The sequence below is a fragment of the Nothoprocta perdicaria genome, unplaced genomic scaffold, assembly GCF_003342845.1.
Source record: "Nothoprocta perdicaria isolate Ctin4 unplaced genomic scaffold, notPer1 scaffold_138, whole genome shotgun sequence".
Lineage (NCBI taxonomy): Eukaryota > Metazoa > Chordata > Aves > Tinamiformes > Tinamidae > Nothoprocta > Nothoprocta perdicaria.
Genome location: NW_020454516.1, coordinates 1867514 through 1878662, shown reverse-complemented (window position 1 = coordinate 1878662; position 11149 = coordinate 1867514). Strand labels below are relative to the sequence as shown.

At 50.0% G+C, this 11149-nt stretch overlaps 1 protein-coding gene across 1 annotated transcript; it reads left to right on the top strand.

The window, feature by feature from the left end:
* Nucleotides 1-3147: 3147 nt before the first annotated feature.
* On the top strand, nucleotides 3148-8974 carry CHGB (chromogranin B). The gene is made up of 5 exons (XM_026033979.1): nucleotides 3148-3196; nucleotides 4416-4459; nucleotides 5368-5461; nucleotides 6455-8178; nucleotides 8635-8974. The coding sequence occupies exons 1-5, from the start codon at nucleotides 3148-3150 to the stop codon at nucleotides 8716-8718; spliced, it is 1995 nt and encodes a 664-aa protein (XP_025889764.1). The 3' UTR covers nucleotides 8719-8974.
* The last annotated feature ends 2175 nt before the right edge of the window (nucleotides 8975-11149 follow it).

Sequence of the window (11149 nt, the reverse complement as noted above, 5' to 3'; positions counted from 1 at the left end):
CCAAGGACCTGCCTGAACATCCCGCCTTCCGTGCGGTCCTCCCAGCCAGGGCAGCACACCTGGGGGTCTTTTCCCATGGATCTTTTCCTATGGGTTTCTTCCCAGGGAAGACAGGAAGGAGGGATTTCTCCAGCATGACGCTGGGGCCGAAAGCATCAGCGCTGCCATCCTGTGCGCAGAGCCGGGGAGCTTCGTAACCCCAGGGGATTTTTTTCCCCGGGGATTTTTGCTGCACGTGGGTATTTCGGGGCATACGGCTTCCAGAACGAGCGTACGCAGGCAGGGTGTGATCTCTATAAATGCATCTGTTTCATTATCGAGTGTTGGTGATCTAGGGGGGGGAATGTTTTCCCACAACATAAAAGTTCATTTTAAAAATACCCTGCTCYGTAGGCTTTCCCTAATGACTATTTCTCCCTGCCTTTTTATTAATCAGCAACATATGCCAGCATTTCTCCCTTAAAAGTAAGAGCTGGCACATAGCAGAGCATGAAATAATAAGATGTGATTAAGACGGCAGCTGGAGCTGAGTGCAGCCAGCAACCTCGCGGCTGAAAGGTCGAATTTATTTAAATTGCCTTTGCCACAGCCTGTTTATTTGCAGGCTCCGTGAATGAAGAAGGAAAGTCTTGTAAGGAAACACCATCTGGCATGGAAAATCTCACCTCAGGCCGAGCTGGGCACGGTTTTATTGGCACCAGAAAGGAGGTTCTYGGAGTGGGAAGCGCCGGTGCAGCTGGGAGCAGGTAATGGCAGTGGTACGTCGTGCTTGGGGGCAAAAACCAGCGGCTTGTGAGCGGGGCGCCCGCAAAGCTGCCCCTTGTCTGCRTTATCAGAGAGCAAATCTGGGGCTTTGCTCTCTCCTTTCCCACCAGCTCTTTCCGCAGCTGGTTTCTGCTTTTAGTGCCAGCCTAAGAGGCGGTTGAAAATCTCTTTGGCAATTCTTGCTTAAAATGTATGAGATTTGGGCGTCACAAAATAGACCCGATCGCTGTGAAATCACATGCATGTGCATAATGAGTTTTTTTCTCCTTTAAAATGATTGCAGTCTGCTGCAGAAATCTATATATTTTTATCTTACAAAATTGAAATTTGCCTCTGGGAAATTTCTGCTCTCTCCACCTCCGAACAATATTATTCTTACCAAACAGAACCCTTGCTGGGAGGTGAAACGCTATGAACATTTTAAGCAATAAATTAGCAAGCCAGCCAGCCTAGTGCCCTGGTCCATAAATACAAAGTGGAACATGGAGCAGTTGACAAAACGCAGGCACGAAGSCTGAATGGGACCGTTTCATTGCCCAGATGAAATTATTCGCAGCGCAAAGGCAGCTGCAAATGTTGTTTTTGTTTAATGACGAATAACRCCCCAAGCAACAGGGCGGGCAAGAAAAAGGGCAAGAAAAGCGCCTTTCSTTTTGGGCCAAAACTGTGGTTCCCGCTCTTGCCAAAGCAGGGTAACTTCRGGAGATAAGTGCAGTCAGATGCAGCACCCGGTGTCTGCAGCCAGCCRGGCCAGCGGGGCTGCAGGCACCAAAGGCTGCATTTTCAGCCTTGCTCTGCTTCCTCCATCCATGGCATTGCATATCACACTGCATTGTATTATATTGTGTTGCATTGCATTATATTTTATTGCACTGCATTATTTTTCTGGTGATATCCTCACGGCTTTTGTGGCCCGTGAGGGCACCTGCAGGTCCTGCGCGACTCTATCAGCTGGCACAAGGCTTTTTGCAGCAGCGCAAAGGAGCGCCCGCGACCGTTTTAATATTCCRTAAGATCTACGACATGTCTTAGAGGTAGCTTGTCAACTTCTTTTTAGTTTGGCCATGTAAAACCTGTGGGACAGAAGCTGGAGTAAGGAGAGAGAAGAGCGTTATGACTGGGCAAAATCCTCCTCTGTGGAAGGATAAGGGGGGAGATCAGTCGGGAGAGAATGAGCTGGAACTTTTGRGACTCTCTGGGTTTTGATGAACTAATTTTTAAGTTTTTTATACATAGATAGATGATATATACATAGATATACATAGATTGATGGGGAAAAAAAAAAGAAAAGCCTTGAGACTAGAGATCCTGGTAGTTGTTTTTAGGAAACAGCACGGGGGATGACCCAGACCCCCATTCAAATAGAGGAGACGGAATCGCCCCCTTGTATCGCCCAGTGCCTGTTCCTGCTCTTCACTGGCATTCAGCTTGGGACCGCACAAGTGGGGCGCCCACCCTGCTTGCCAACACACACATATGTAGGTACAGACCTGCTGGTGCCTAAACATACACGCAGGTGTCTAACAAAACCTTAGCACCTTCTGAAGGAGAGAGATGGGTCCGGTCGTGCAGTGGGCTGCAGGATTTGCATTCCRCGAAAACTAATTGGCATCGTAGAGTGACCATAATCCCAGCAGCTCATCCCATTAGATGAGGACGAGCCCCACGTCCCCGAGCAGCCTCTCCTCAGTTTAGAAGGAGCTCAGAAACAGGCGTGAAAACTCACTCGCCACCCTTGAAAGTCCAGCTTGAGCAGGAGCCGAACGTGCATTTCCCAAAGGGGAATCCAGCACGGTGGGCACTGCTTATTCGCGAGGCGGCCGATGGTCGCAGCACCACGAGGCGCCTCCACGGCCAYGGTGCAAGCCCTGGCGCCGCGTGTTGGGCTTCGTGCTCCTCACAGGAGGCTGGATAAGGGAGCGTTTCAGGAGCCTTGCAGGGTGAATATATACAAACCCACCTGCACGGGGGGGAATGGAGCAATATACGCATAGCGCGGGTATCTTTATCGAGCGCCCTGTATCGTTTAGCTGTTGTGCCCGTCCCCTCGAGGCTGGGCACAGCCACCTGAAGGCCGAGCAGCGCTGCTCAACGSGGTGCTTCTCCCGCGGCTCGCCCTGAGGGGTGGCCAAGGGTCGCGCCATGGGGCCGGGGCCGGTGGAGGACGGAGGGGGCAGCGGCGCCGCGGCGGATGGAGGCGGTAACGGGGCCGGGGCCGGGCGGCGCGCCCGCCTCCCCCGGGGGCTCGCGGTGACGCAGCTCCCGGCGGGGCCCCCGCCCGTCTCCGCCCGCCCCCGGGCCCGCTTTAAGGAGCGGCGAGCGGCGGCGGCGCGAGCGCAGCCCAGCGGCGGCGGCAGCGGGAGCGGAGCGGCAACGGGAGCCATGGCGCCGCTCGCGCCGCTCGCCCTCCTCGCGGCCGCCGCCCTCGCAGGTGAGCGCGCGGCCGTTACGACCGTTACGACCGTTAGGCGCGGTGGGGGGGCGCGGGCGGCTCCGGGGGCTCCCGGCCGCGACGCCGCGGGCGGCGTGTGACGTCACGCGAGCCCGCTCTACGTCGCGGCGGGCGGTGGGCGCCGTTAACGGCCGCCCTTGGGGGCTGCGTCCCCCGGCAGCCCCGGGGGTTCCTCTCCGCGCCCTGTCCGTGGTTCCACCGTCAAGCTGCTCCTCTCCGCGCCCGTCTTGCTCTCACCCGCCAGCCAGGAGCCCCCAGGCTGCAGGGCGAGGGATCCTGGCCGTGGGGAGTGGGTGGCGGTGTCAACCCCAAGAACTTTCTAGTGGCCTCCCGGCATCGTCGTGCCCGGGTTTCCTTGATCCGCACCGTGGAATAATTTGGCTGGAAGTGATGATCAGGGGTGGCAGCAGGACTGAGTCATCAGCATCAATGGAGAGAAAAATAATAATAATTAAAAAAAACCCCGCTATGGAGGGATTAAAATAGCAGGGACCCACCGGGAGGCTTGCTCGTTCTTGGAGATGAAAGCCGGAGCCGCGCGGGTTTGTCCTGCGTTATTTCGGGCTGCGAGGCTGCAGCTCTCGCCCCTTTTCTCACATCCTGGTTGGTTCCCGGCACGTCGGCAAAGCCAGCTCAGGCGCTTGCAGGGCTCCTGCAGGCCTGGCTTTGTCCCGGTGGCTTTGTCCGTGCCCGGTCGCTCCTTTTGGGAAGGACAAGGGTTTGTTTCCGTGTGTCCCGTCCCGCTGGCTCCACTCTCGGTGTGCGGAGCAGAGCTGGCAGCTCCAACGGCAYGGGGATGGTCGGAGGCTTCTTTGGTGCCCATGGGCACATTCCCAAGGCTGGAGCCGCCTCTTCCCCTTGTGGCCTCTCCTTATGGGCTAAGGCGACAGGATGGGCACGGGAGACGGGGCAGGAGCAGCTCCGGAGGCTTCGGGGAATGTCGCTGCGGCGGGTAACGCGCCGAGGGGATCGTAGCGCCCATCTCCCGCCCGCCAGGTAAGTGTTTCCTTGCCCTTATGCCACCAAGGATGTGCCAAGTTGGAAGAACCAACCTGCCGTTAATCCGTCTTCCTAACTCCGTGCCGAAACATCCCTCTGCCTCCTGGGCCAGTCTGATGGAGAGCTCCTGACTGAGATCTCCTGACAACGGTGGTGGTGCCMGGATTAACCCCGGCAATAATGTTTTTCTTTCTTGTAGGTGTCGGTGCAGTTCCAGCAGATAAAGCCCGTATTGAAGAAATGGTGAGTAGCTCCATGTCACAACAGGTTTGGGCAATTCAGTCGCACGTTCTCCACTGTTCTGGCTCTGGAATGGTTTTCAAACTTGTGGGAAAATACCATTTTTTTTCCTCCCGAGGGTAAAATTTAAGAGGCCGTCACTGAGGTGGAACTTGGTGTCCCTTTAGTGAGCGGGAGACACCTACGTGTCGGGCTGCTTCATTACTCTACAAATTGTGTSGTGCAGCTGCCTGCAAAATGGTCTGAAATGCGCTCGGCAGCGCCTGCAGTCAGCTTATAAACAGCGAGATGGAATTTGAAAATTGAAGGGAGGCGAAATAATGGGCAATACCCATCAACTATGCAATGAGCCAAGGAGGGCTGTCCAGCTGAGGGTCAAGTGCTGTGAGAGGCAGGGCTTGGGGCACGGGTATAGGTCCCTGGACACCCCTGAGGGAAATATTTCAGTGTTTTGTGGTGTATCTGTCCCTCAAGGGCTGTTGGGTTTTCTTGYTTTGTTTATTGGCAACCCAAGTAGTACCTGTTGTTGGGGCAGGTGCTGAAGCGTGACGCTCGTTTACCAAACTCATGTTGGTTATTTTCTTGAAAAGCCTCATTACTGCATGTGTAATTGGCTTTGTACTGACTGGGATGCTTAATATATTAAAAAAAGCAAGCAAAAACCAATGGGAGCCTGTTACCTATGCARACAAAAGAGGGGGAAGAGGAGAAAAGAGGTAGTGATTCTGCTGCTGCTGTGCAAGTGAGGAGCAGAGTGACCCACCTGCTGAAAATGCAGAGCCAGGGATTGCTYCAGACTAATAAAGCTTATCCTCAGTATAACCCTAAACTGCTCTCCCTCACGAGTTTCTTTTACCAGTGGCCGAAAGAAGGATTTCCATTTTTCACCACGGCATTTTTGTTTCTTCTAGGTGACAGAGTGYATAGTAGAAGTTCTCTCCAATGCTTTGTCGAAGCCAAATGCACCACCGATTAATCCGGAGTGCAAAGAAATCCTTCGGAAGAGTAAGTACAGAATAATTTCAGCTTGTGAAAGGGCCTTGGTAGATGCCACCGTTAGTTTTATAAAACAAAYGTTCTCATTTTGCAGGATAGAAGCATTCATCATCTTAATTTCATATATTAAAAAAAGCATTTTGGAAGCTGAGTACTTTACATTGCTATTAATGATGACAAAGCASGTCTGACAAGACATTGTCTTGTCTTTTAAATTGAGAGGAAAAGCTTGTAAGAGTCAACTTCAAATTTCTGCATGTTGTTGCCAAGTGCAAACACAAATAAATATATATATTTATATATATACTTTTCCTCTCCCAAATACTAGAACTCTGATCTTGCAGTAAGTYATTAAATGATTCATCTTTATTTATAAGAACAGCCTGGAGTTTCGTAGGCAAGTTGGGAATATTCACACAAAATAAGAATTTCAGTATTAGACTCTGTTGGTGGCGACTTTGGGAAATAAATCCGCAAGTGGATTCTGCTGTGTGTGAACTGCTATTTCAGCCCGTGTGAATCGGGTCACAGATAACGCGCATGCAGTTTCAGTGCGAGGATTCTTATTGCCATCAGTGGCTTTGAGAAACCTCTTCCTCTTCTGTCAGCYGCTTTGTGCGGAGAGGGAGCCTCTCAATTAGGCTGGGACTCTTGAGATGTGATTAAAAGCTTCTTTAAGTGTATTTATACTGCCCCTCAGACCTATCTGAGAAGCTTGAAATAAAYGGTTGGCTTTCTGTTGTGAAAAACAGGAGCTATTCCAAACGCGTACAAAAGCCAGCGAGGAAATATATTTCTGGAAGTTTCTCTGGAACTTTAAAAATATCAAGTGAAATGAAAATTAATGCTTTTCCAGGCAAACGTTCAAAAGGGAAGGCAGTGATGAGCTTTAAAAGTAGAATTAAAAAAATTAGTTCTTGCATATGTTTGTGTTATTTTGGAAAGCCAGTTTGCTTCAGCGTCGAGTTAGAATACTTCATTAAGCTACTTTTGTTCTTGTAGGTGGCAAAAATGACAGAGAGCAAAATGGGGACAAACAAGTTGAAATGAGGCATTTGAGAGAGCCAGCAGAGAATGAAGAACGTCCCGCTGGGAGTGTGGAGAAAGAGCAAGGTCAGACTGAAATGGAATCTAAAACGCGCAGGAAAGGAAGCGATGAACAGAAACTTGGTTGGGAGGAAGATAAAAGGGAGGAAGAGGAGGACGGCCGTGACATGTCCGTTCACGAGGCTCGTGAAGATGAACGCCAAACGGAAGAGATGAGGCACCATCAGGAGGCCAGGGAAGATGGGAACAGTTACTACRGGGAAGACAGCAGCAAAGAGAGTAGGCATCGTGATGAAGAGGCAGAGCGCGCCGTTCCCAACCAGAAATCCGCAGGTACTGAGGAATTCCCTGACGGGAATGACCAACACGCCGTGGGCTGGGCACATCCAGAGGAGAGAACGCAAAGTCCTGGCAAGAGGATTCATGAGGGTGAGGAGKGGGAGGCGGAAAGAAGTGCAAGATACCGCCACGAGTCCGAGGAACGCGATTCCTCCCATCAGCGCCATCGTGAAGACTCCATCGAGAGTGAAGCAGCAGCGGAGGGAAAGGAAGCCCACAGACCAGAGCGTTACCACAGGAAGCACCGAATGGATGACTCCCAAGAAGGGAGGGCGCACAGCGGAGAGAAGGGAAAACTGGCCGAGGAAGCGAACGCGGAGGAAGGCCGGCCCTGGGACAGGAGGAACCGCCACCAGCACCGCCAAGAGCCCGAGCGGCAACGTGAGGAGAGGAGAGGGGGGTCTGAGGAGGAAAAGAGGGATTCGGACTGGGGAGGAGAGGAGCACGGCGAGAGGCGGCAGCAGAGCAAGGAGAGCAGCGAGGAGGAAGGTCAGAGGCAYCGGCAAAGTGAGGAGAAATGGCAAGAGGAGAGGAGAGCCCACSATGGATCCCGAGAGGCAGCGAGGCAGCGCGCTGAGGGGAGGACATATGGAGAAGGTGGGGAAGGTCCGGACAGGTATCCCAAGGGAGGCAGCGAGGAGGAGGAGGAGGAGCAGCATCGCAGTGTGGAAAGACGCCGCTTGCAGGACAGTGAAGACGGAGAGATGCAGAAAGTTTCCGTAGGAGAGAGCCGCGAGCAGGTCAGGAGACACTACAGCACAGAGGAGAGCGCAGAGCAGCACCACGACCCTGGCCACAGCGAGGAGGAGGAGGAGGCAGAGGAGAAGCATCACAGCAGCGAGCAGATCCAGAACACGGAGAACACGGAGGAAGGGAGGTTTGCAGAGAGGGGGCAGCACAAAGGCCGCTTCCCCGCGGACACGGAGAGGGGAGCCGCGGCGCTGTACGGCCCCCTGCGCTCGCTGCTGCGCTGGAAGAGCCATCGCCTCGAGAAGAAGGAGCACGTGGGGCAGCAGCTCCCCGAGGGCAAAGAGGAGGCCGGGCCCGCCCGGGCCGAGGGGAATCTTTTCCCTGAATATGACTACGACTGGTGGGAGAGAAAGCAAATTCTGGACGCCYTGAACCACGGACGCGCCGAGAAGAGGAATCTTGGTAAAGGCAGCAGGTTTGATGCGAAAAGGCAGTACGACAGGATGGATGAGCTTGCGCAGCTGCTGGATTTCAGGAAGAAGGCGGCTGAGTTTCCAGAGCTGTATGATTCTGGGGAAGACATAAAGAAACGTCACGGAATCAGGAACGACAGGGGGGATCTGAGTCAGAGGCCTCTGACGCAGGAGGAGGTACGTGCAGGTGATTCTCTGCATAACTAATGGCAGCTGGTGTTTAATTACATGATGTTACACGCCTGTTTCTAAGGTCCCTTTCCAAGAATCCCGATTTAAAACCAAAACCTTAGCTTAAGTCACCTTAAGAGCCAAATCAGCGATTTTAAAAACTCTGCTTTCTGTGAATGAACTCGGTGGAGCTGGTTCAGGGACCAGGTTGTAAAGATAAAGGCAACGTGTGTCCTGCTGTCTGCTGCCAGGCAGGAAGAGAWGGGAGATTTTTCCTGCTCTTTGAGCCTTGCCTCCACCTCTAGGGTCTTGTGGACTGACAGAACAAAGATACCCATTGCAGTAGAAGAAAGGTGAATAGCAAGTCCCAACTGGCTGGTTAAATCATACAGCTGAGAAAGGAGGTGCAGGTTTAAAGCAAAATTCAGCAGTCCCTTGACTTCCATCCTACTCTTTTCGCAGGAAAAAGAACTGGAGAACCTGGCTGCTATGGACTTGGAACTGCAGAAGATAGCTGAGAAGCTCAATGACAACAGGAGGGGCTGATCTGTTCTGGTAGTTCCGAGCTAGGTGTAGCAGTACCCGCAATATCTGCATTATGTGGTGAATTCACTGCCACTAGGCTATTGTTTGCCCTAAAGACAGGAAATTCTACTTACTGTCCACTAGAGTGTAGTGATTTATACAGCTGAGAATGTCTTTAATTTGCTATTATGCTATTGAAATCTAAATAGCATGAATTTTAGTAGTCTAACTTCCATGCAAGGCGGATATTTTTAATATGCTTGTGAAAATAWTTGTGTTTGTGGTCTTCAAAAATATATTTGTCTGAGTTTGGGGAAAAAAAAATAAAAACATTTATCTTGGATCAAATGTTCTCCTTCCTTATTGGATTAGAGGCATTTTGAAATCATCTGTATGAGATCAGTAGATGGTGCAGAAAATGTTGAAAGGTGCTTCCTGATGTTGTTTTTACAAGGTTAACAAGAATCTGCCTAGGCTTTTTATTTGCTGGTAGGCACAAGAGTGTAAGAAGCAAGAATCCTGTGTTTTGCTTTAACAACCTAGAAAAAAGTGCATTACTTAAAATAAGTATTTAGAATAAGTTAAGTACTTAAGCCTGGAAGAGCAAAGCGATTGCATGAGCAGATGGAGGCTGGTTTATTTGGAAAATACATGATGCTTCAGCATCAATGCATTACATAGGTGGTTCTGCCACTCATTCACATTAGTGCCATTACTTTAATCACCTGTGCGGGAGCAGCTGCTGTGCTCCCAGGCTCTCCTAATGCAGCTTATTTAAGGGAGCAGGTAGGGATGGCCAGGGGAGAGCCTGGGGGCTGATACAGGAGCTGTGTCCCCTGGCACAGGGTGAGCAGCGGCCGGGATGGGCTCTGGGGCAGCAGCAGCTGGGGGATCCTATGGATCATTGCCCATAATCATGATTATCATCTTCTGCACAGCAGAAAGAAACCACCCTCTGATTAATTTCAGTTACTCCAAAGACCCAGGGCTCCGTTTCAGGTAACTTCTCCAGTTTTATTCTGTTGCGACAATGCCTTCAGTTCCTCTATTAATGCCCCGGGAGAGCAGTAGTCTGTATGGAATTGAAGTGAGTCACAGGAGCAATAAAGGGCCCCAGCATAACTCATTCAATCCACCTGGTCATTAACACACAAATAGGCTCCTTGAGGAACTGCAGAGCAAGTCACTGTGAAAATACTTGGTGAGATGCTGGTTCCACATCTACGGCATGTGGTTGCAGTGAAGGATTTCAGCTTCCTTAAGGCGTGTGAAGACCCAAATCCTGGTGCTCAGCAGCTGACAGAGGTGCTGACCAGCAGGGCCAGGATCACACCAGGCTTTTCCAGCAACAGTAATGAAGGAAATAATGTGGTTCAGCTAAAAAAATACCTGCTTTGCTACCTGCAACACCTGCAGTACTGGACCTGGTATGAGTAAGTACTATAGCTGCTGTGTTTGTCCTAATTTTCTTTCTTCAGATGCTCTACTGAAGAAAGCATGTCTGAGAAAAAACATCTAGGAAGGGTTTTAGTTGTAGCACAGAAACTAAAATCCCACTTTTTAAAGGGGGTTTTATTAGGTAATTGTAGCAATGACTATTAAAGAAGCACAACTTTGGCAAAACTACTCTTCATGAGTCAGTAGTATTTTGCTTAATATGCTTTGAAGGGGTGTATTCAAACCCCTTATTGGCTGCACCATTGACTTAAAGCACCCATTAAGTCGCCSTTTTTATCTTGGAAGCTCTGAAGCGACTGTAATAATAATAAATAGTAATATAATAAGAACAAAAAGGAATTCTTTGTGGTCAGTACTGGTACAGTTGAAGTCTGTGGTATTCTGGGATAACTATCAAAATAGAAGCATTTTCTGCTAACTTACCATTCACTGGGGTGCCAAGAGCTTTGTTACAGTTACATCTGTTCCCTTCTCTGTTCTRCTCTTGTTCTCTGTTCTTCTCCTCCCCTCAATTTATTACTTGTAGAAATGTTAAAATTCCCTCGTTTCAGACAATCCTAGATTGCATGTTGTTGGCTTCTCTATTGGAGTTATCTATAAAATGTTTATTATCTATAACATTATGTTTTTTATTAATTGCTTGATAGTCGGTTTCTTATCATCTTTCATTGTTAGAATCATTACGCCACATTTTAAAAACAAGTGACAAGATTCAATATTGAAAAACTATTAGTGTTAATTTCACTTAAGACAGTTACTTTGGTTTAAAATCATTCTAAGAGTTCCAATATTGGCTCTTTTGAGGCTGTTTCTTATTACACAAACAAAACATACAATGGGATTTTTCCTAGTTTGTAAGCAATCCTGACAAGAAGCAGGATGCTAAATATAGGCTAGTTGCTTAACCTAATGCTGTGCAAGCTTTTCTACCTTGACAGGGCTGTAAATATAACATCCAATACCTACCAGCWCAGTGATGTGGCAGAGCAGCTTT